General features: G+C 39.4%; 1 protein-coding gene across 1 annotated transcript in view; it reads left to right on the top strand.

The window, feature by feature from the left end:
• Positions 1–26,410, top strand: part of LOC124741120 (mucin-2-like) — a 261,502-nt gene that overhangs the window by 34,328 nt on the left and 200,764 nt on the right. The window contains exons 2-5 of the mRNA XM_047248654.1: positions 748–1,324; positions 8,674–8,823; positions 16,242–16,391; positions 23,810–23,959. Of these exons, the coding sequence (XP_047104610.1) occupies positions 759–1,324; positions 8,674–8,823; positions 16,242–16,391; positions 23,810–23,959 (1,016 nt within the window). The 5' untranslated portion in view covers positions 748–758. The remainder of the gene's footprint in view (positions 1–747; positions 1,325–8,673; positions 8,824–16,241; positions 16,392–23,809; positions 23,960–26,410) is intronic.

Genomic DNA, 26,410 nt, shown 5'->3' with positions numbered 1-26,410 from the left:
CAATAAAGTTTCCCCTTCCTGGGACAATGAATTCAGGGTGTTCTTATTTCAATTTCCAGGAGTGTATATTGTGAGTAGCAACGGTCCAACGACATCCCCTATGCCGCACTTGAAATCACTCTTACTTTGGAATGCTCTCCATTGAGAATGACATGCAGCGTTCGTTATCTTGGAACTCGTCAATCCAATCACACAATTTGTCTGATAGTCTGTATTCTCTTACTTTATTCATTAAACGACTGTGGGGGCACTGCATCAAACGCCTTCCAGAAGTGAAGAAACACAGCATTTACCGGGAACCCGTGTCTATGACCCTCGGAGTCTCGTGACAGTCATGTTTTCTTGAACAACATGAAATGTAAAGAGAATATCTCGTTGAATAAAGTACTGCTATTGATCATTACAACCATTTTAATATTTTGGTAGATGTCCATTTAGAACCATTTCCAGATCAAGCAACATTTCGCTGTAGAAAAAATTTGGAGATAACGTCTTTGCCGCATCTGGAGCTTGTTCTCCAAATGAAATGTGCTGAAAGGAAAGGAACTCTTGAAAATGTTATTACTAAAGATTTGCAGTTTTTCACCAATGGCATCAGTCTGACAGAAAGGGTGTGATAGTGTTGAAACTGAGTGATGACAGACAACATGTATCAACTGTCGCTGCAGACAGGTGTGGCTGTCACTCGTAGAAGTGTCAGTAGTCACCTGTATGCTGAAAGGGCTGCTCCGTGTTGCCGTGTTTCAGAATCGTCCGCAATGGAAGCAGTTAAGGACGTGACGGAGACAGTGACTGTGGACCTGGGTGCACTCCTGGACGCCGGGGACGACGCCACGGTGATACTCGAGGCAGGTGACACTCGGCTGGTGGCGCACAGGGCCGTCCTGGCGGACAGGAGCCCAGTGTTGACAGCCATGTTCGCCCACGACACCCTCGAGAGGAGCACCAGCGTGGTGAGGATTGCCGATGTGGGGGGCCCGGTGCTGAGGCAGCTGGTCTCCTACCTGTACACCCTGCGGGCCCCCCAGCTGCCCGGCACGGCCCCCCAGCTGCTGGCCGCAGCGGATAAGTACGGGGCGTCGGGGCTGAAGGCGGAGTGCGAGCGGCAGGTGGCCGCTCAGCTGACTGTCGAGACCGCGGCGGCCGCAGCCGTCCTCGGAGTCCGCCACTCCTGCAGTGACCTCAGGCGAGCCGCCATCGAATTTATTAAGGCCTGTCCGTTCGAGGTGATGGCCACTCAGGGGTGGGCAGATGCGATGCTTCATCAACCTAAGGACTTGATCGAAGTGAGCCGATTGCTGTATGATCCACCACCAAAAAGCAGGTGAGCGTGAGGAAAACCTCTCATTCCTGTCTCTCAGTTCTGGATGTGTTTGTGTTTCCAAGTCAATAATTTTTGCCACTGAGTTTCTTAACATGTGTCTCTGCTGTAAAATACACCGTCATAGACAGTCAATTCACGATAGCTCACAGTGCTATCATTGCCCTCTTGTAGCAGTTTCAATGAATCCCTAAACTGAACCCAGTTCATTATCAGGTATGTTAGCTAACAAAACACCAAAGAGCCAGTTTGTTGGCATTATTCTGTTGAATTCTATTATAACTGTATACATAAAGAGGTTGTTTCGGTTTTAGCATCAACTGTCATGACAGAGGGTACACTCACTGTGTGAATAGAGGATGACCCAGACTGCTGTAGACACAAAGCTGTATTGCCCAGCACAGGCTCACACAGTGATGGGAGTAGTTTCAACCGGCAGCCTGTACTGGTTGCTGTAGGCCTGTTCACATAAAGTAGTGTTCAAAGTTGTTCAGTGCCTCTGTGGCTGATGACACTGAGACACCTTTGAATAGTGTCACACTGCATTAAGGTGACGACAAAGTAAGTCACTTACAATCGACACCTCGAGCAAGGTAGTGTACTGCAGAATTATTATAGAGGAGGATGGCAACATTCTCACAAATTTAGATTACTGATGTTGACCTGTGGAATTTTCGTCGTGTTGAAAAGCAGATTATCAGAGTATTCACTATTCACACCTCAGTACTACAGCTTTGTCTCTGTTGCATAGTTTATTTCTGTGTGCAAGCCATGTCAGCAAGTATCCCAACTTAATTCTTCATTGTCTCCAAATCCAAACAGAACATAAGGGATTTTAATTGCTGTAAGGGAATGTTGTTGTTGTTGTTGTTGTCTTCAGTCCTGAGACTGGTTTGATGCAGCTCTCCATGCTACTCTACCCTGTGCAAGCTTCATCTCCCAGTACCTACTGCAACCTACATCCTTCTGAATCTGCTTAGTGTATTCATCCCTTGGTCTCCCTCTACAATTTTTACCCTCCACGCTGCCCTCCAATGCTTAATTTGTGATCCCTTGATGCCTCAGAACATGTCCTACCAACCGGTTCCTTCTTCTTGTCAAGTTGTGCCACAAACTACTCCTCCCCAATTCTATTCAATACCTCCTCATTAGTTATGTGATCTACCCATCTAATCTTCAGCATTCTTCTGTAGCACCACATTTCGAAAGCGTCTATTCTCTTCTTGTCCAAACTATTTATCGTCCATGTTTCACTTCCATACATGGCTACACTCCATACATATACTTTCAGCAACGACTTCCTGACACTTAAATGTATACTCGACGTTAACAAATTTCTCTTCTTCAGAAACGCTTTCCTTGCCATTGCCAGTCTACATTTTATATCCTCTCTACTTCGACCATCATCAGTTACTTTTCTCCCCAAACAGCAAAACTCATTTACTACTTTAAGCGTCTTGTTTCCTAATCTGATTCCTCAGCAACACATGATTTAATACTACTACATTCCATTATCCTCGTTTTGCTTTTGACGGCGTTCATCTTATATTCTCCTTTCGAGAGACTGTCCATTCCGTTCAACTGCTCTTCCAAGTCCTTTGCTGTCTCTGACAGAATTACAATGTAATCGGCGAACCTCAAAGTTTTTATTTCTTCTCCATGGACTTTAATACCTACTCCGAATTTTTCTTTTGTTTTCTTTACTGTTACATAAAAGAATAATCGTCTGCTGTCACGGCTTGTATGGAAGGTGTTCAGAAAACTGGGAGAAGTAAGCATCGATGCTCCAGTGTATGGCTGCTCACACCTCTCGCACCCCGAGACCACTTCACCAGACAAGCCAGTCCTCGAGGCAGTTCCGGCTGGTTCCCTAAAATTGAGTCTTCTCACCTCATTTTGTCGTCATGCCTATTCAGCCGTTAGATAAAGCTCACACAGTACTTCGATACATTTCCTTCTGTGTGACACAGAATACCATGCTTTACCGCATCTTCAATGAACAGGTATCCGACCCGTCTGCGTGTCTAGATTGCTGCATGGCTTTTCGATAGCCACCCAGTGAACACTACAGACTTTCATTCTACTGTGGCACACCTTATGAGATTATCTATCCCATCCACTGTTGTTGCTATTGTGCCTCTGATTTCTGTGAGCATTAAAGTCTCTCTGTGATCAGAGTTACCTTTATTCTGCACCATTTTACAACTGCATATGTCCATAAAAGTCTACTAGCTACTAACACTGATAAATGATCATTAATTTTTCATTTAGGTTTTAATACTTCTATAGTATTTTATGTGCTATTTGGCATATCAGAAATCTTGTGTTTGAGATGACACTATGTGCGTTCCCTGAACCAATTGTAATGAACTTATAGCCAGTATTGTAAATCATTCAGTGTCTTTCTCTTTTATTCAATAAAGAAATTTATGTTCTTGAAAAAAAAATTGAAATGTAACACGTAAATATATTTCTCTACATTACTCCAAACTCGTTCTGCACACTGTGGTAAATGACCAAGGTCCTAAGTTTGAAAAAGTTTTTGTTAACGGTAATCTTTTTACTAACAGTATTCTTTGTGTACATTTTACAAATTCTCTTGCTGACGTATATTAGATTCTTGTCGTAATTAGTGATCTTCATCTAGTTCACGACCTCATACTTCCCACACTATTGGGTGTCAGCTGCAGACACACATACATTATTTGGTTCTGGAACTGCCTTGGTCTTTCACTGATTCCACTTGCCCCCCGCCACAACTCCCCCTCAAAAATTGTACTTAGTGTCACACTCAAAACTTTATACACCACAGATGCCTAAGGTTTTAATAATAATTAAAATAAGATGTATAAAACCGCATGTAAGCAGAATTATTTTTTAATTCATACAGTGGAGTGATACAGTTTTTTCCCATTTTTTGGGGAGGATATCTCACAACCTCCTCCACCATGTATCCATGCCAGGCCTTCTAGACATTAGATTCTCACGGAATTTACAGTTCATGCCTACTGTATGTGGGTCCGCAGCTCGTGGTCGTGCGGTAGCGTTCTCGCTTCTCGCGCCTGGGTTCCCGGGTTCGATTCCCTGTCCCATAGTACTCGGAGCCATTAGAACCATTTACTGTATGTCGAGGACAAACTTAATTTTATTTCAGTAGCAAGTTCACAGCACAACTTACGGACTACAGTATCATCAATCACAAAAATTGCTCATCGCCTCCACCTCCCCCCCCCCCCCCCTCTACACACACACACAGACATTAGTGTTTGTTTTCCCATGATTGGATTGGGGAATGACACAGCTTACATTAACTACCTCGTGGTTTCATATGTGCTTACAAAGTGAGGATGCTCACTTGAAAAATGTTTAAATTTCTGTCAACCGTATTTAATGAATGAAATTTAGATGAATGTGGTAATACGGTTATGACAAGTAACTGTTGCACGGCCACAGCCTCTTTCCGGTGTCAAATCACGAGTTTCACCTTGCTGCACTGTCCGCTGTACTAAATTCCTTCCCCAGCTCAGCTTGAAACACAGTGTCTACAATTTTGTTTTCTGTACCTTTCAAAGGCCAGTTTTTGAAACAGGCTATGAACGATGTCTGATGATCAAAAGTATAACATTAATTACATTAAAAAAATTTTCACAGCCAGACGAGTGTCATTCCTGATTTATATGCATGTTACTATGCTCAGAAGTAGCCAAATGACCTGAACTGCATTGCACCTGGTTTGTATGCAGCCACATAACTGTCTTGCAGTTAGGCTGTTCTCTTTCTCATACAGTCGCTTCACTACACAAAATCATTACTACAAGAGACCACTAGAGAAAACTGCCCTTTCCTGCTATTGTCAATATGAAAACCAATACCACAATAACGTAATTATCAGAAAACCCATTACCAGAGATGGCGGTCCTCAGTGCTTGTAAACTAAAGTTAATTACAATAAATGACATTTCAAAAAGCAAGATTCCGCTTCAAACTACATGCTTCTGTGTGGGACTGGAACCCAGGACTCCAATCCGGTCACTACTGTCTTTGTTAACAAAGCATGAGAGATCATAACTATCATTTTAACCACATGTAACAGCATTGCGCTTGTTCAAACTTGATATGATGAGGCGTAAGGTTTTATTTTGGACAGGGATTGTGAATGACGCACAATAAAATCTTATAACTTTATGTATCGAAATTTTTCACCACTAGAGGGATGATGAAACTGAAATGATATTACAACAAAGTATTCCCTCACTGCGTTCCAAACCCAGCACATATCATGTTGTTTTCTAGCCACATGTAGATGCACAATGTCAGTTTATTTCACCACTAGTGAGATATGCATGTGTCTGAACTAGAAATTATGCGAGGAAAGGTTCTGTGCTGACTGGGACTCTTAACCCTGTACATGCTACCACCACTGACTACACACGAAGAGGTGCTCACTGTCAAATACTTTTCCACCAGTCACTAGGAGTGGAATTTATAAATCTGAAATGATAGGCCAAAAAGTTCTGTGCCTGATTCAGAGTCGTAACAGGCACCAATTGTTATTGTTGACATTTTATGCACAAATGCTAAAAATCATAATTGCTTTTCACCTATTACTTGCAGTGCGAATGCTCCTTACTGGAATTATTGTAGCCTATGGAAATTTTTGCAGGAAATGTTTCTCCCACCTGAGCAGCTGTCATCTTCTAAGAGTTTAGGTTGCACCACAACAAGATCATAGAACAAAACTCGGTGACAAGTATCAATCAAACTTCCAGAACGTTCTCCTGGTACCTTTGTTGTATTAATAGCTGCAGTAGTGTGGTATTGTGTCAAGGAAAGTTAATTATTTTCTAGTTCTTTATTTTTGTGCTAGGGCATATAATTTTACTAAGAGAAGAGATGCATTTGATTTATAAGGAAGTCAATCATACGCAGTTGCTGTTCTGAGAATGGGTCCATTGTTATTCTCGAAGTGGATTCCTTTTGTTATAATTTCTGAAGAAATTTATTTTTTACTTTGAGGTGGTACTAAGCAGCTTTGTTTATCCAATATAATGTTTTTTTGAAGAGGTCATTCATTATTGTAGTTTCTTCTGTTACTATTAACACCACCGGTCATTGCAAAGACGAGACTTGTCTTCAGTAAACGTAGCTTCCGTAGCACAGATAATCCCTCCAGATAAATTCCAGGTGGTAAAAGGAGGCCTAAAAAAAGTATCGTGCAATTGCGTAAGATAGTCCATAATTTTTTCTATGTAGCGTACTACATTGATGCATATTGCCTAAAAGGGCCACCCATAATTTTACTGAAACAAGTAGATTCATGCATAAGATCATAGAGATTTTGTTTTACATGTTCTCATACAGGTTGTAATAAGTGTAGTTATCAGACTTAATTTTTTTTTGGAAGTTATAAATTATTCTTGGAGTGACTTACTGAATGTTGTACTCTTGACGGTCATGAAGATTGTTGTTTAAGCCTTTGAAAATGGTGCACAAAGTATTTTGTGCGTGTATGTGGTAAGTGCGCTGAACAAATCAAATCGGAAAATAATTTTCCAATTTTGAGTTGGTTTGTCTTGATGTGGTAGTTTACCAGTATGGCCCAATTGATTACTGGCAAACGTCATGAAATGTGACCAGTTAACCATCATGCAACACTTTAATTCAATAGAAATATTGCGGAAGAAAGAAAGAAGTAATTTAGTGTTAAACGTCCTATCGACTGCAAGACCATAAGAGACGAAGCAGAATCTACAGCACTCAAATGTGGGAAAGGAAATAGATAGTGGCATTTCAAGGGAAAGGTCACAGCATTTGCATTGATCAGTTTAGGAAAAAAAAGGAAAATGTAAACCAGGATGGTTGGGTGGACATTTGAGCCATTGGGCCTTAACTTGATAAAATGAAAATGTTTGGTCCTTAGAGAAAAATGTACAATCAGAGGCTAATGAGTCCTCAGAATGTAACAATATGCATCTGGTGTGACAAAGGTCTTTTGTGCTAAGAAATTGTTCCCAGGGATATGTCCATAGTAGTTAGCATCCGTTGTATTCGTGGTTGTCTGCAAATAATTTCATTGTGTCATTTGAAATAGTAATATGTGCTCATCAAACCAAAGGAGAAAAGTAATTTTTATTTTTATCGCCTCTACGTGTCTTTTCAACAATGATGGGTGGTGTTGATTTCAACTGTCACACAAAACTTTTCGGGCCATCATTTCAAGTTAAGACGTGTCACTCGTAGCAACTGGCAAAAAGGAATTCGATAATAAACATTTTCTTGTGTGCAGTCAACAACGATGATGCATGCAGGCATGCAGCATGCAGGCTTAGATTTCCACTCCACACAGAAGTTTCCATTAAGTTATTTCCGTTTCAGACATATGCAAATCTCGCTACAGCTAATCTAAGCAGATGTTTAATGTGTATTTGTGATTAGAAAACAAAGATAGGTGCTGGATTCAAATCCCAGTAAAGGTACAAAATACTTTCTCAACATTTCAGATTCGCATCTAGCTATATTTGGATATGTAATGTATTATTGCCCTTAGTTAACAATCCTATTACTTGCTGGGTTTGAATCATCTAACACAAAACTTTATGCTATGTCATTTCAACATTTGCACACACATGCTTACATGTGGCCAAAATGATATTTAAGATCTTTCATACTTACTTAAGAGACAATAGTTGCTTAATTGTAATACAAATGTCTTAGTCATGTAATTTAAAGTTGAAACTTAAGTTTCTGGAATGTCATTTATTGCAATAAACTTGAGTTTACAAGTGTTGTAGACTGTCACCTGATTATACCAGGTTTCGTGATATTTACATTATCGTGACATTAGTCTGATTGTGGACTCAGTATTACAGATCAATTTCTTCAAGTAGTGTCTCGTAGTAACCATTTTGTAGAGTGAAATGCCCGTACTGAAAAGAGATCGGAGGGACTGTAAGACTGTAACATTATGTGGGTGCATACAACTTAGGTGGAGTGGAATTCAGGCCGTTGGTATAGATTTGATGCTGATAATACCTGAGCTGACCTCTCCAGTAATTCTGTAATTGAGTTTTTGCAAATGTATGTACCTTCTGGCTGCACTTTGTTTTGAACTACATGTTGTATCATGTTCGGCGACTGCCATGGGAAGCTCGGGTGGTGCAGCTGATAGTTACTAGCTTACTGGTCATTCATTTGTATTAATGGGAGCCCAGTCCCCATATGTGGCACATGTCGTCCATATAGTTGCCAGTGTGTGGATGGTCCCTCAGCAGTGCTGGCCATAGGGAGGCACCCCCACATCCCCACGAGGAAACACCAGCCAGCTCACACCCTGCCTCTCTCTGTATGTGCAGCGCACCAGTCGTTACGGAGCTGAGTACCACAACCAGAACCACCACCACCTCCGCCGCTGCCGCCACCTCTGCCAGCGCACTTCGCCAGACACCTGCTGCTGCGCAGCCCACGACTACTCAACCTGATAAGGCCACTGTCTCTCAAATGCGGTGAGTTCCCTCAACACACACACACACACACACACACACACACACAACATTGTAAGGTAGATCAGAAATAAATACTCAAAAGCATCAGAACATACATTCATGGGTGGTATCCTCAGGAATAGATCATAGTATCATGGGAGAGAGGTTAATTAAGAATAGGTTGGTAGAGAAAATAGCTATTGTCAACAGTTCAGTGACTTATTCTCATCAAGATCAGCAAACCAATGCCAGCAATAATTCATGCAATGTCATCCACAGAAAATTTAGTGGCAGGTAGAGTATGAGTGCACTGAATGTGTAACACAATGTCAAATGAGATAATTGTATGTTACTCTAGATGTATTGGAATGATCTAGCAGAGGTCACACATACACACATTTATGAGACCATTTTTGGTTCTCGTCAGGAATGAGGCAGGAAAAACAACCCAATAATTTGCTATAAAGTTTCTGTTAGTAACAAAAATTACACTCTGCAAGCACCAGCCAGAAGCAAACGTCAGCAGAGCCTTAGCTTGTCAGGGAGTGGTCCACCTTGGTTGCCCCACTGCTGTAACAGCCAGTCCCAGTAACCACAGACATGCGAAACAGAAACTCTGCCTCCTGTTGACAATTTGTCTATCTGTGTGAGCAACAGATTTACAGTGCCATGAGCACCCAGAATCCACTGTCATTTGTGGCATGCATTCCTCTGTCTTTCCCTTCAGTTTTTAACCTCAACAACTACCTCTAGTGCCACGGCAGTTATTCCCTGATGCCTTCAAATATAACTTACTATGCTGACCCTCGTACTTGTCACAGTTTTCCACATATCGCAATATCCTCACCTGTTCTGCAGAGACGTTCCACAGTTCTGTTATGAGTTCACCTAGTTTAAACATCCTTGTATAGCACCAAATTTGGAATGCTTAGATTCCCCTCTTGTTTTTTTCCATAATCCACGATTAATTTTTATGCAGTACTGTGCTCCAAACATACATTAAGGGACATCCAATACAAATTAAGGCCTATCCTTGGTATTAGTAACTTTGTTTTACAAGAAATCTCCTGCTTTCCCATGCAACATTACTCCTTGTGACAACCACGCTCTGTCCCTCAGTGTAAATTAGCTTCATGTGTAATAGTCACTACAAGCAGTCTACTGCGTGGTCCTTAATTCCGATGTAAACATTGCCACCAATGTTATTTCTGCTACTCAGCAATACTTTCCTCTTTCTTCCATTCATTAATCCTGATTTAGTGTTCATTCAACTATTTCTTACATTCATCAACTCTGGTGATTCATTCAGACTTTCAGTGAACACAGAAATATCACCAGTGAATTTTATTAAACAAAATCGTTTTCACCTTCAGTTTTAATTAAATTCCTGGAAGTTTCTTCAATTCCACCAATGATTCTTCAGTGTTCATCTGAACATTTGTGGAGACTACCTGCATCTTTATCTTTAATCATCTTTGATTCAGAGTACCAATTCTTGTTGATTATTGCTCATATTCTATGTTATCTGCTGTACCATATACGTACCTTTTAGAGAAAAAAAAATTCACTGTTTCATGCTGTCAAATGTCAGGTAAAGATCTACAAATCCAATAAATATCTCTTGATTTTTCTCACACATTCCTGCCACTATAAGGTTGAAGGTCAAGTTGTCCTCCCTGGATCGATTACTCCAAATTTAGCATCCTCAAACAGATCATAAGCTTTGTCTTCCATTCTTCTGGATATTGTTATTTTTGTCAGTAAGTTTGATTCATGAGCTGTTTGGCTCATTGTGCGTAAGCTATCACACTTACCAGCGCTTGGTCACTTCTGTAGTGTTTGGATGTCTTTTTCTGGCTGTCTGTTGTTATGAATTGTCTCTCATCGATTATATAGACGAACTTGAAAATTCGTTTGATCGCCATTCAATATCAGATTATCTAGAGCCTCATAGAAGTTAAAATTCACATTCCATTCCTGTGTACTTCAGTATCCTATTTATTTACACACTGAATTCACGTAACAACTCTCTTAAAATTTACTTCACTCATTGTCATAACTAAATTGTGATCTGACTGTACATCTGGTCCTGGGTACACCTTAAAATCCAATATCTGATTCTATAATGTGTGTCTGGTTGTGATGTACTCCAGCTGGAAATGTCTTTACCAACTAAAGCTCTGCCTCCCTCCTTAAGAGCTGAAAATGCCAAGATACCGAAGCAGCCATACAAATGTACTAGCAGCAAGTCAGCCATCATGTGGTGGAATGGTGCAGGAGGGCTCCTCCAAAGGGAGTGCTTGTAATGGTAACACCGACCACCATAAATGGCAGTCAGTGATTACATTAAACCTCTATGAGGAATTTTTGAGAAAGTTGTGACCGTGAGATAACCTAATGGGAACAGAACAAACAATCTGTTTGACTGGGATTCACTTCCAAAACACTCCAGCAGAGTATAACTAACACTAAACAGGTGGGTGAGGAACAGATTTTCCCCAGCACAAAAACAAGTTTAATATTACGTATTAATATGTCGCCAGCCTAATTAGGAATTTTTGTCAAACAATGTAATAAAGCTCAAGGCAGTGCTAGGGCTAACCTAACTTTGCTTAACATCTACTAAACTCTTACTTGACATCTGTTCGCACTAGAACACAGTAACCTAACCTTGCAGATAAATGTAGTACTAACTTGGAAGTGAAGACGATGTACCTTGAATGAACTAGATGCAGCAGTTAATACAACTGGTCACCAACACACATGATACTAATAGCATTACTGAACAGCGCAGAGCATGAAATGATTCTGATTTAAATCGGGGTTTATTATGATCATACTCTATAACATCATTGCTTAGTAGAGTTTCTCTATGCCATTACATGAACCAGCTTGCATTAAAATAGCAAACACAGTAAATATTTCTTTCTTGAGCTCAGTTTGAAGCAATTAAACAGAAAGCAAATCTAACTACAGTGGCTCTGGAGGGACCTTTGCTTTGCTTCATTAACCAACTGGCCTAGCACATGAGGGCTATTAAACTTTAATGGTTTGATGAACCATGCTCATTAACAAAACTACTCAAGTGTGTATGGGAAATTGTGAGTATTGTCATGAATAATTATTCATTAAGTGAAGCACAACAAACTATAACTCTTCAAATAACAAGTGTGCTTTGAAAAGCAGTCTTTTAACCTTCTCAAAATATGGTTGACTGTGCAAATGCCAAAAAAATTTTATATTCAAGTTCAAACACCTACTCATAAAATGAACAGTGATAGAGCTTTGTAATTCTGATCAAAGTGCATAATTAATAATCTTTTTTACTTCTATTCAATATTATTATTCTTTTAACTAACAACTTTACTATTTACTGGTACTTTTTTAAGTAAGGCAAATTATTTAAGAAAATGATTGCAGATAGATTGAAAACCACACTGGCAGTGTAGTATTTCTCAAACTATAAAACTGAACTTTAAACACAACTCCACACATCAGAAAGTAATCACAACTATTTCTGAATAGTCTTTTCATGATAAATTAGCACACTCGGAATTAAATTCACTAGGATAGGATTCCTGGTGAGGTTTGTGATTTGGGATATTCACAGGTGCAAGACAGAGCTTTTAGCAATACCACGATTATTATGAAAATCAACCAAATTTCGCAAATACCTGGTCCATTTACAGAGTGCCAAATATAAACATTTTGGTGGAAGGCTGGTGGCACTGGTGGCGTGATTTGCAGTGGCTGTTAACATGGCGGCGATGTAGTCATGGCAGTACTGTTGGCCTCGCCCTGTTATAGGTCTTCTGAATTATATTTTTGCAGGGCCGAAAACCGTGCCATTATACATGGTATCACCAAATGCAGAATCAAAGGTGCATAAGCAACGCTCTTAGCTCCTCTGCCTCAAAACTGCAAGAATGAGCCACAATGTTCTGCTACTGCTAGCGAGATATTAACCACAGCACTGCTCAAGCCAGACTCCTTAGCCGTCGCAAGGGACAAGTTGCCGCTTGCGTGAACGACACCTTTTCCATTCTGCCAGGCTACTTCTGTAGCTGCAGGGATTCCCCACATTTTTTACATTCAACCCTGCATTCCCTAACTATGGACCAAGTCATTTACAGTGCATTACATAATAATCATTCCAGTAGTTATTTACATTAACAAGCTTAATTTAAACTTTGTTCCAAAAGTTCACATAACTGAAATATGTATACGTTACCAAAGAATTTCCATTACAGATAAAAGACTCTACATACTACAGATACAGCACTCTACATAATCGACATGATCATTGGTTCAGTAATGAAATAAAATTTGTGGTATAGGGAAGGTTGATGGTGAGCTTCTAATTGTCGGACTATGTTGTTTAACTGAACTCAGCAGAAGCAAAGAAGGTCTTTTCATAGTTGTTTAGTGTTCGGCTGATCAGTGACTCGAACACAGAGCTTAATCATATGAAGCTAGAGCCATTTTAACAGACCATCAAACTTTCAGTCCAGTGCCATTGTTTTGTTGTTAGCGGAGGATGCTCCTCACTGGATGAGCGTTTCCTTTTCCTGGAGGTTAATTACAGCCTTTACAAAACATTCTTTTCCTTGTTTACCAATAATCAACTTTCACTAGTGGCCTTACCTACCTAATGTGTACTTTCGACTTGATTTTGTAATCGATGAAATAAAATCACATAATTGTCAGCTGCCTTACTGGAATTATTGTAGCCTATGGAAATTTTTGCAGGAAATGTTTCTCCCACCTGAGCAGCTGTCATCTTCTAAGAGTTTAGGTTGCACCAACACTAGATCATAGAACGAAACTCGGTGACAAGTATCAATCAAACTTCCAGAACGTTCTCCTGGTACCTTTGTTGTATTAATAGCTGCAGTAGTGTGGTATTGTGTCAAGGAAAGTTAATTATTTTCGAGTTCTTTATTTTTGTGCTAAGGCATATAATTTCACTAAGAGAAGAGATGCATTTGATTTATAAGGAAGTCAATCATACGCAGTTGCTGTTCTGAGAATGGGTCCATTGTTATTCTCGAAGTGGATTCCTTTTGTTATAATTTCTGAAGAAATTTATTTTTTACTTTGAGGTGGTACTAAGCAGCTTTGTTTATCCAATATAATGTTTTTTTGAAGAGGTCATTCATTATTGTAGTTTCTTCTGTTACTATTAACACAACCGGTCATTGCAAAGACGAGACTTGTCTTCAGTAAACGTAGCTTATGTAGCACAGATAATCCCTCCAGATAAATTCCAGGTGGTAAAAGGAGGCCTAAAAAAAGTATCGTGCAATTGCGTAAGATAGTCCATAATTTTTTCTATGTGGCGTACTACATTGATGCATATTGCCTAAAAGGGCCACCCATAATTTTACTGAAACAAGTAGATTCATGCATAAGATCATAGAGATTTTGTTTTACATGTTCTCATACAGGTTGCAATAAGTTTAGTTATCAGCCATAATTTTTTATTGGAAGTTATAAACTATTCTTGCAGTGACTTACTGAATGTTGTACTCTTGATGGTCATGAAGATTGTTGTTTAAGCCTTTGAAAATGGTGCACAAAGTATTTTGTGCGTGTATGTGGTAAGTGCGCTGAACAAATCAAATCGGAAAATAATTTTCTAATTTTGAGTTGGTTTGTCTTGATGTGGTGGTTTACCAGTATGGCCCAATTGATTACCGGCAAACGTCATGAAATGTGACCAGTTAACCATCATGCAACACTTTAATTCAATAGCAAATATTGCGGAAGAAAGAAAGAAGTAATTTAGTGTTAAACGTCCTATCGACTGCAAGACCATAAGAGATGAAGCAGAATCTACAGCACTCAAATGTGGGAAAGGAAATAGATAGTGGCATTTCAAGGGAAAGGCCACAGCATTTGCATTGATCAGTTTAGGAAAAAAAAGGAAAATGTAAACCAGGATGGTTGGGTGGACATTTGAGCCATTGGGCCTTAACTTGATAAAATGAAAATGTTTGGTCCTTAGAAAAAAATGTACAATCAGAGGCTAATGAGTCCTCAGAATGTAACAATATGCATCTGGTGTGACAAAGGTCTTTTGTGCTAAGAAATTGTTCCCAGGGATACGTCCATAGTAGTTAGCATCCGTTGTATTCGTGGTTGTCTGCAAATAATTTCATTGTGTCATTTGAAATAGTAATATGTGCTCATCAAACCAAAGGAGAAAAGTAATTTTTATTTTTATCGCCTCTACGTGTCTTTTCAACAATGATGGGTGGTGTTGATTTCAACTGTCACACAAAACTTTTCGGACCATCATTTCAAGTTAAGACATGTCACTCGTAGCAACTGGCAAAAAGGAATTCGATAATAAACATTTTCTTGTGTGCAGTCAACAACGATGATGCATGCAGGCATGCAGCATGCAGGCCTAGATTTCCACTCCACACAGAAGTTTCCATTAAGTTATTTCCGTTTCAGACATATGCAAATCTCGCTACAGCTAGTCTAAGCAGATGTTTAATGTGTATTTGTGGTTAGAAAACAATGATAGGTGCTGGATTCAAATCCCAGTGAAGGTACAAAATACTTTCTCAACATTTCAGATTCGCATCTAGCTATATTTGGATATGTAATGTATTATTGCCCTTAGTTAACAATCCTATTACTTGCTGGGTTTGAATCATCTAACACAAAACTTTATGCTATGTCATTTCAACATTTGCACACACATGCTTACATGTGGCCAAAATGATATTTAAGATCTTTCATACTTACTTAAGAGACAATAGTTGCTTAATTGTAATACAAATGTCTTAGTCATGTAATTTAAAGTTGAAACTTAAGTTTCTGGAATGTCATTTATTGCAATAAACTTGAGTTTACAATTGTTGTAGACTGTCACCTGATTATACCAGGTTTCGTGATATTTACATTATCGTGACATTAGTCTGATTGTGGACTCAGTATTACAGATGAATTTCTTCAAGTAGTGTCTCGTAGTAACCATTTTGTAGAGTGAAATGCCCGTACTGAAAAGAGATCGGAGGGACTGTAAGACTGTAACATTATGTGGGTGCATACAACTTAGGTGGAGTGGAATTCAGGCCGTTGGTATAGATTTGATGGTGATAATACCTGAGCTGACCTCTCCAGTAATTCTGTAATTGAGTTTTTGCAAATGTATGTACCTTCTGGCTGCACTTTGTTTTGAACTACATGTTGTATCGTGTTCGGCGACTGCCGTGGGAAGCTCGGGTGGTGCAGCTGATAGTTACTAGCTTACTGGTCATTCATTTGTATTGACGGGAGCCCTGTCCCCATATGTGGCACATGTCGTCCATATAGTTGCCAGTGTGTGGATGGTCCCTCAGCAGTGCTGGCCATAGGGAGGCACCCCCACATCCCCACGAGGAAACACCAGCCAGCTCACACCCTGCCTCTCTCTGTATGTGCAGCGCACCAGTCGTTACGGAGCTGAGTACCACAACCAGAACCACCACCACCTCCGCCGCTGCCGCCACCTCTGCCAGCGCACTTCGCCAGACACCTGCTGCTGCGCAGCCCACGACTACTCAACCTGATAAGGCCACTGTCTCTCAAATGCGGTGAGTTCCCTCAACACACACACACACACACACACACACACACACAACATTGTAAGGTAGATCAGAAATAAATACTCAAAAGCATCAGAACATACATTCATGGGTGGTATCCTCAGGAATAGATCATAGTATCATGGGAGAGAGGTTAATTAAGAATAGGTTGGTAGAGAAAATAGCTATTGTCAACAGTTCAGTGACTTATTCTCATCAAGATCAGCAAACCAATGCCAGCAATAATTCATGCAATGTCATCCACAGAAAATTTAGTGGCAGGTAGAGTATGAGTGCACTGAATGTGTAACACAATGTCAAATGAGATAATTGTATGTTACTCTAGATGTATTGGAATGATCTAGCAGAGGTCACACATACACACATTTATGAGACCATTTTTGGTTCTCGTCAGGAATGAGGCAGGAAAAACAACCCAATAATTTGCTATAAAGTTTCTGTTAGTAACAAAAATTACACTCTGCAAGCACCAGCCAGAAGCAAACGTCAGCAGAGCCTTAGCTTGTCAGGGAGTGGTCCACCTTGGTTGCCCCACTGCTGTAACAGCCAGTCCCAGTAACCACAGACATGCGAAACAGAAACTCTGCCTCCTGTTGACAATGTGTCTATCTGTGTGAGCAACAGATTTACAGTGCCATGAGCACCCAGAATCCACTGTCATTTGTGGCATGCATTCCTCTGTCTTTCCCTTCAGTTTTTAACCTCAACAACTACCTCTAGTGCCTCGGCAGTTATTCCCTGATGCCTTCAAATATAACTTACTATGCTGACCCTCGTACTTGTCACAGTTTTCCACATATCACAATATCCTCACCTGTTCTGCAGAGACGTTCCACAGTTCTGTTATGAGTTCACCTAGTTTAAACATCCTTGTATAGCACCAAATTTGGAATGCTTAGATTCCCCTCTTGTTTTTTTCCATAATCCACGATTAATTTTTATGCAGTACTGTGCTCCAAACATACATTAAGGGACATCCAATACAAATTAAGGCCTATCCTTGGTATTAGTAACTTTGTTTTACAAGGAATCTCCTGCTTTCCCATGCAACATTACTCCTTGTGACAACCACGCTCTGTCCCTCAGTGTAAATTAGCTTCATGTGTAATAGTCACTACAAGCAGTCTACTGCGTGGTCCTTAATTCCGATGTAAACATTGCCACCAATGTTATTTCTGCTACTCAGCAATACTTTCCTCTTTCTTCCATTCATTAATCCTGATTTAGTGTTCATTCAACTATTTCTTACATTCATCAACTCTGGTGATTCATTCAGACTTTCAGTGAACACAGAAATATCACCAGTGAATTTTATTAAACAAAATCGTTTTCACCTTCAGTTTTAATTAAATTCCTGGAAGTTTCTTCAATTCCACCAATGATTCTTCAGTGTTCATCTGAACATTTGTGGAGACTACCTGCATCTTTATCTTTAATCATCTTTGATTCAGAGTACCAATTCTTGTTGATTATTGCTCATATTCTATGTTATCTGCTGTACCATATACGTACCTTTTAGAGAAAAAAAAATTCACTGTTTCATGCTGTCAAATGTCAGGTAAAGATCTACAAATCCAATAAATATCTCTTGATTTTTCTCACACATTCCTGCCACTATAAGGTTGAAGGTCAAGTTGTCCTCCCTGGATCCATTACTCCAAATTTAGCATCCTCAAACAGATCATAAGCTTTGTCTTCCATTCTTCTGGATATTGTTATTTTTGTCAGTAAGTTGGATTCATGAGCTGTTTGGCTCATTGTGCATAAGCTATCACACTTACCAGCGCTTGGTCACTTCTGTAGTGTTTGGATGTCTTTTTCTGGCTGTCTGTTGTTATGAATTGTCTCTCATCGATTATATAGACGAACTTGAAAATTCGTTTGATCGCCATTCAATATCAGATTATCTAGAGCCTCATAGAAGTTAAAATTCACATTCCATTCCTGTGTACTTCAGTATCCTATTTATTTACACACTGAATTCACGTAACAACTCTCTTAAAATTTACTTCACTCATTGTCATAACTAAATTGTGATCTGACTGTACATCTGGTCCTGGGTACACCTTAAAATCCAATATCTGATTCTATAATGTGTGTCTGGTTGTGATGTACTCCAGCTGGAAATGTCTTTACCAACTAAAGCTCTGCCTCCCTCCTTAAGAGCTGAAAATGCCAAGATACCGAAGCAGCCATACAAATGTACTAGCAGCAAGTCAGCCATCATGTGGTGGAATGGTGCAGGAGGGCTCCTCCAAAGGGAGTGCTTCTAATGGTAACACCGACCACCATAAATGGCAGTCAGTGATTACATTAAACCTCTATGAGGAATTTTTGAGAAAGTTGTGACCGTGAGATAACCTAATGGGAACAGAACAAACAATCTGTTTGACTGGGATTCACTTCCAAAACACTCCAGCAGAGTATAACCAACACTACACAGGTGGGTGAGGAACAGATGTTCTCCAGCACAAAAGCAAGTTTAATATTATGTATTAATATGTCGCCAGCCTAATTAGGAATTTTTGTCAAACAATGTAATAAAGCTCAGGGCAGTGCTAGGGCTAACTTAACTTTGTTTAACACTTACTAAACTCTTTCTTGACATCTGTTCGCACTAGAACACAGTAACCTAACCTTGCAGATAAATGTAGTACTAACTTGGAAGTGAAGACGATGTACCTTGAATGAACTAGATGCAGCAGTTAATACAACCGGTCACCAACACACATGATACTAATAACATTACTGAACAGGGCAGAGCATGAAATGATTCTGATTTAAATCGGGGTTTATTATGATCATACTCTATAACATCATTGCTTAGTAGAGTTTCTCTATGCCATTACATGAACCAGCTTGCATTAAAATAGCAAACACAGTAAATATTTCTTTCTTGAGCTCAGTTTGAAGCAATTAAACAGAAAGCAAATCTAACTACAGTGGCTCTGGAGGGACCTTTGCTTTGCTTCATTAACCAACTGGCCTAGCACATGAGGGCTATTAAACTTTAATGGTTTGATGAACCATGCTCATTAACAAAACTACTCAAGTGTGTATGGGAAATTGTGAGTATTGTCATGAATAATTATTCATTAAGTGAAGCACAACAAACTATAACTCTTCAAATAACAAGTGTGCTTTGAAAAGCAGTCTTTTAACCTTCTCAAAATATGGTTGACTGTGCAAATGCCAAAAAAATTTTATATTCAAGTTCAAACACCTACTCATAAAATGAACAGTGATAGAGCTTTGTAATTCTGATCAAAGTGCATAATTAATAATCTTTTTTACTTCTATTCAATATTATTATTCTTTTAACTAACAACTTTACTATTTACTGGTACTTTTTTAAGTAAGGCAAATTATTTAAGAAAATGATTGCAGATAGATTGAAAACCACACTGGCAGTGTAGTATTTCTCAAACTATAAAACTGAACTTTAAACACAACTCCACACATCAGAAAGTAATCACAACTATTTCTGAATAGTCTTTTCATGATAAATTAGCACACTCGGAATTAAATTCACTAGGATAGGATTCCTGGTGAGGTTTGTGATTTGGGATATTCACAGGTGCAAGACAGAGCTTTTAGCAATACCACGATTATTATGAAAATCAACCAAATTTCGCAAATACCTGGTCCATTTACAGAGTGCCAAATATAAACATTTTGGTGGAAGGCTGGTGGCACTGGTGGCGTGATTTGCAGTGGCTGTTAACATGGCGGCGATGTAGTCATGGCAGTACTGTTGGCCTCGCCCTGTTATAGGTCTTCTGAATTATATTTTTGCAGGGCCGAAAACCGTGCCATTATACATGGTATCACCAAATGCAGAATCAAAGGTGCATAAGCAACGCTCTTAGCTCCTCTGCCTCAAAACTGCAAGAATGAGCCACAATGTTCTGCTACTGCTAGCGAGATATTAACCACAGCACTGCTCAAGCCAGACTCCTTAGCCGTCGCAAGGGACAAGTTGCCGCTTGCGTGAACGACACCTTTTCCATTCTGCCAGGCTACTTCTGTAGCTGCAGGGATTCCCCACATTTTTTACATTCAACCCTGCATTCCCTAACTATGGACCAAGTCATTTACAGTGCATTACATAATAATCATTCCAGTAGTTATTTACATTAACAAGCTTAATTTAAACTTTGTTCCAAAAGTTCACATAACTGAAATATGTATACGTTACCAAAGAATTTCCATTACAGATAAAAGACTCTACATACTACAGATACAGCACTCTACATAATCGACATGATCATTGGTTCAGTAATGAAATAAAATTTGTGGTATAGGGAAGGTTGATGGTGAGCTTCTAATTGTCGGACTATGTTGTTTAACTGAACTCAGCAGAAGCAAAGAAGGTCTTTTCATAGTTGTTTAGTGTTCGGCTGATCAGTGACTCGAACACAGAGCTTAATCATATGAAGCTAGAGCCATTTTAACAGACCATCAAACTTTCAGTCCAGTGCCATTGTTTTGTTGTTAGCGGAGGATGCTCCTCACTGGATGAGCGTTTCCTTTTCCTGGAGGTTAATTACAGCCTTTACAAAACATTCTTTTCCTTGTTTACCAATAATCAACTTTCACTAGTGGCCTTACCTACCTAATGTGTACTTTCGACTTGATTTTGTAATCGATGAAATAAAATCACATAATTGTCAGCTGCCTTACTGGAATTATTGTAGCCTATGGAAATTTTTGCAGGAAATGTTTCTCCCACCTGAGCAGCTGTCATCTTCTAAGAGTTTAGGTTGCACCAACACTAGATCATAGAACGAAACTCGGTGACAAGTATCAATCAAACTTCCAGAACGTTCTCCTGGTACCTTTGTTGTATTAATAGCTGCAGTAGTGTGGTATTGTGTCAAGGAAAGTTAATTATTTTCGAGTTCTTTATTTTTGTGCTAAGGCATATAATTTCACTAAGAGAAGAGATGCATTTGATTTATAAGGAAGTCAATCATACGCAGTTGCTGTTCTGAGAATGGGTCCATTGTTATTCTCGAAGTGGATTCCTTTTGTTATAATTTCTGAAGAAATTTATTTTTTACTTTGAGGTGGTACTAAGCAGCTTTGTTTATCCAATATAATGTTTTTTTGAAGAGGTCATTCATTATTGTAGTTTCTTCTGTTACTATTAACACAACCGGTCATTGCAAAGACGAGACTTGTCTTCAGTAAACGTAGCTTATGTAGCACAGATAATCCCTCCAGATAAATTCCAGGTGGTAAAAGGAGGCCTAAAAAAAGTATCGTGCAATTGCGTAAGATAGTCCATAATTTTTTCTATGTGGCGTACTACATTGATGCATATTGCCTAAAAGGGCCACCCATAATTTTACTGAAACAAGTAGATTCATGCATAAGATCATAGAGATTTTGTTTTACATGTTCTCATACAGGTTGCAATAAGTTTAGTTATCAGCCATAATTTTTTATTGGAAGTTATAAACTATTCTTGCAGTGACTTACTGAATGTTGTACTCTTGATGGTCATGAAGATTGTTGTTTAAGCCTTTGAAAATGGTGCACAAAGTATTTTGTGCGTGTATGTGGTAAGTGCGCTGAACAAATCAAATCGGAAAATAATTTTCTAATTTTGAGTTGGTTTGTCTTGATGTGGTGGTTTACCAGTATGGCCCAATTGATTACCGGCAAACGTCATGAAATGTGACCAGTTAACCATCATGCAACACTTTAATTCAATAGCAAATATTGCGGAAGAAAGAAAGAAGTAATTTAGTGTTAAACGTCCTATCGACTGCAAGACCATAAGAGATGAAGCAGAATCTACAGCACTCAAATGTGGAAAAGGAAATAGATAGTGGCATTTCAAGGGAAAGGCCACAGCATTTGCATTGATCAGTTTAGGAAAAAAAAGGAAAATGTAAACCAGGATGGTTGGGTGGACATTTGAGCCATCGGGCCTTAACTTGATAAAATGAAAATGTTTGGTCCTTAGAAAAAAATGTACAATCAGAGGCTAATGAGTCCTCAGAATGTAACAATATGCATCTGGTGTGACAAAGGTCTTTTGTGCTAAGAAATTGTTCCCAGGGATATGTCCATAGTAGTTAGCATCCGTTGTATTCGTGGTTGTCTGCAAATAATTTCATTGTGTCATTTGAAATAGTAATATGTGCTCATCAAACCAAAGGAGAAAAGTAATTTTTATTTTTATCGCCTCTACGTGTCTTTTCAACAATGATGGGTGGTGTTGATTTCAACTGTCACACAAAACTTTTCGGACCATCATTTCAAGTTAAGACATGTCACTCGTAGCAACTGGCAAAAAGGAATTCGATAATAAACATTTTCTTGTGTGCAGTCAACAACGATGATGCATGCAGGCATGCAGCATGCAGGCCTAGATTGCCACTCCACACAGAAGTTTCCATTAAGTTATTTCCGTTTCAGACATATGCAAATCTCGCTACAGCTAGTCTAAGCAGATGTTTAATGTGTATTTGTGGTTAGAAAACAATGATAGGTGCTGGATTCAAATCCCAGTGAAGGTACAAAATACTTTCTCAACATTTCAGATTCGCATCTAGCTATATTTGGATATGTAATGTATTATTGCCCTTAGTTAACAATCCTATTACTTGCTGGGTTTGAATCATCTAACACAAAACTTTATGCTATGTCATTTCAACATTTGCACACACATGCTTACATGTGGCCAAAATGATATTTAAGATCTTTCATACTTACTTAAGAGACAATAGTTGCTTAATTGTAATACAAATGTCTTAGTCATGTAATTTAAAGTTGAAACTGAAGTTTCTGGAATGTCATTTATTGCAATAAACTTGAGTTTACAAGTGTTGTAGACTGTCACCTGATTATACCAGGTTTCGTGATATTTACATTATCGTGACATTAGTCTGATTGTGGACTCAGTATTACAGATCAATTTCTTCAAGTAGTGTCTCGTAGTAACCATTTTGTAGAGTGAAATGCCCGTACTGAAAAGAGATCGGAGGGACTGTAAGACTGTAACATTATGTGGGTGCATACAACTTAGGTGGAGTGGAATTCAGGCCGTTGGTATAGATTTGATGGAGATAATACCTGAGCTGACCTCTCCAGTAATTCTGTAATTGAGTTTTTGCAAATGTATGTACCTTCTGGCTGCACTTTGTTTTGAACTACATGTTGTATCGTGTTCGGCGACTGCCGTGGGAAGCTCGGGTGGTGCAGCTGATAGTTACTAGCTTACTGGTCATTCATTTGTATTGACGGGAGCCCTGTCCCCATATGTGGCACATGTCGTCCATATAGTTGCCAGTGTGTGGATGGTCCCTCAGCAGTGCTGGCCATAGGGAGGCACCCCCACATCCCCACGAGGAAACACCAGCCAGCTCACACCCTGCCTCTCTCTGTATGTGCAGCGCACCAGTCGTTACGGAGCTGAGTACCACAACCAGAACCACCACCACCTCCGCCGCTGCCGCCACCTCTGCCAGCGCACTTCGCCAGACACCTGCTGCTGCGCAGCCCACGACTACTCAACCTGATAAGGCCACTGTCTCTCAAATGCGGTGAGTTCCCTCAACACACACACACACACACACAACATTGTAAGGTAGATCAGAAATAAATACTCAAAAGCATCAGAACATACATTCATGGGTGGTATCCTCAGGAATAGATCATAGTATCATGGGAGAGAGGTTAATTAAGAATAGGTTGGTAGAGAAAATAGCTATTGTCAACAGTTCAGTGACTTATTCTCATCAAGTTTAGCAAACCAATGCCAGCAATAATTCATGCAATGTCATCCACAGAAAATTTAGTGGCAGGTAGAGTATGAGTGCACTGAATGTGTAACACAATGTCAAATGAGATAATTGTATGTTACTCTAGATGTATTGGAATGATCTAGCAGAGGTCACACATGCACACATTTATGAGACCATTTTTGGTTCTCGTCAGGAATGAGGCAGGAAAAACAACCCAATAATTTGCTATAAAGTTTCTGTTAGTAACAAAAATTACACTCTGCAAGCACCAGCCAGAAGCAAACGTCAGCAGAGCCTTAGCTTGTCAGGGAGTGGTCCACCTTGGTTGCCCCACTGCTGTAACAGCCAGTCCCTGTAACCACAGACATGCGAAACAGAAACTCTGCCTCCTGTTGACAATGTGTCTATCTGTGTGAGCAACAGATTTACAGTGCCATGAGCACCCAGAATCCACTGTCATTTGTGGCATGCATTCCTCTGTCTTTCCCTTCAGTTTTTAACCTCAACAACTACCTCTAGTGCCACGGCAGTTATTCCCTGATGCCTTCAAATATAACTTACTATGCTGACCCTCGTACTTGTCACAGTTTTCCACATATCACAATATCCTCACCTGTTCTGCAGAGACGTTCCACAGTTCTGTTATGAGTTCACCTAGTTTAAACATCCTTGTATAGCACCAAATTTAGAATGCTTAGATTCCCCTCTTGTTTTTTCCCATAATCCACGATTAATTTTTATGCAGTACTGTGCTCCAAACATACATTAAGGGACATCCAATACAAATTAAGGCCTATCCTTGGTATTAGTAACTTTGTTTTACAAGGAATCTCCTGCTTTCCCATGCAACATTACTCCTTGTGACAACCACGCTCTGTCCCTCAGTGTAAATTAGCTTCATGTGTAATAGTCACTACAAGCAGTCTACTGCGTGGTCCTTAATTCCGATGTAAACATTGCCACCAATGTTATTTCTGCTACTCAGCAATACTTTCCTCTTTCTTCCATTCATTAATCCTGATTTAGTGTTCATTCAACTATTTCTTACATTCATCAACTCTGGTGATTCATTCAGACTTTCAGTGAACACAGAAATATCACCAGTGAATTTTATTAAACAAAATCGTTTTCACCTTCAGTTTTAATTAAATTCCTGGAAGTTTCTTCAATTCCACCAATGATTCTTCAGTGTTCATCTGAACATTTGTGGAGACTACCTGCATCTTTATCTTTAATCATCTTTGATTCAGAGTACCAATTCTTGTTGATTATTGCTCATATTCTATGTTATCTGCTGTACCATATACGTACCTTTTAGAGAAAAAAAAATTCACTGTTTCATGCTGTCAAATGTCAGGTAAAGATCTACAAATCCAATAAATATCTCTTGATTTTTCTCACACATTCCTGCCACTATAAGGTTGAAGGTCAAGTTGTCCTCCCTGGATCCATTACTCCAAATTTAGCATCCTCAAACAGATCATAAGCTTTGTCTTCCATTCTTCTGGATATTGTTATTTTTGTCAGTAAGTTGGATTCATGAGCTGTTTGGCTCATTGTGCATAAGCTATCACACTTACCAGCGCTTGGTCACTTCTGTAGTGTTTGGATGTCTTTTTCTGGCTGTCTGTTGTTATGAATTGTCTCTCATCGATTATATAGACGAACTTGAAAATTCGTTTGATCGCCATTCAATATCAGATTATCTAGAGCCTCATAGAAGTTAAAATTCACATTCCATTCCTGTGTACTTCAGTATCCTATTTATTTACACACTGAATTCACGTAACAACTCTCTTAAAATTTACTTCACTCATTGTCATAACTAAATTGTGATCTGACTGTACATCTGGTCCTGGGTACACCTTAAAATCCAATATCTGATTCTATAATGTGTGTCTGGTTGTGATGTACTCCAGCTGGAAATGTCTTTACCAACTAAAGCTCTGCCTCCCTCCTTAAGAGCTGAAAATGCCAAGATACCGAAGCAGCCATACAAATGTACTAGCAGCAAGTCAGCCATCATGTGGTGGAATGGTGCAGGAGGGCTCCTCCAAAGCGAGTGCTTCTAATGGTAACACCGACCACCATAAATGGCAATCAGTGATTACATTAAACCTCTATGAGGAATTTTTGAGAAAGTTGTGACCGTGAGATAACCTAATGGGAACAGAACAAACAATCTGTTTGACTGGGATTCACTTCCAAAACACTCCAGCAGAGTATAACCAACACTAAACAGGTGGGTGA

The sequence above is a fragment of the Schistocerca piceifrons genome, unplaced genomic scaffold, assembly GCF_021461385.2.
Source record: "Schistocerca piceifrons isolate TAMUIC-IGC-003096 unplaced genomic scaffold, iqSchPice1.1 HiC_scaffold_1870, whole genome shotgun sequence".
In the NCBI taxonomy this organism is placed as follows: Eukaryota; Metazoa; Arthropoda; class Insecta; order Orthoptera; family Acrididae; genus Schistocerca; species Schistocerca piceifrons.
Note: the sequence above shows the minus strand (reverse complement) of the source record. Positions and strands in the feature narration are given on the sequence as shown.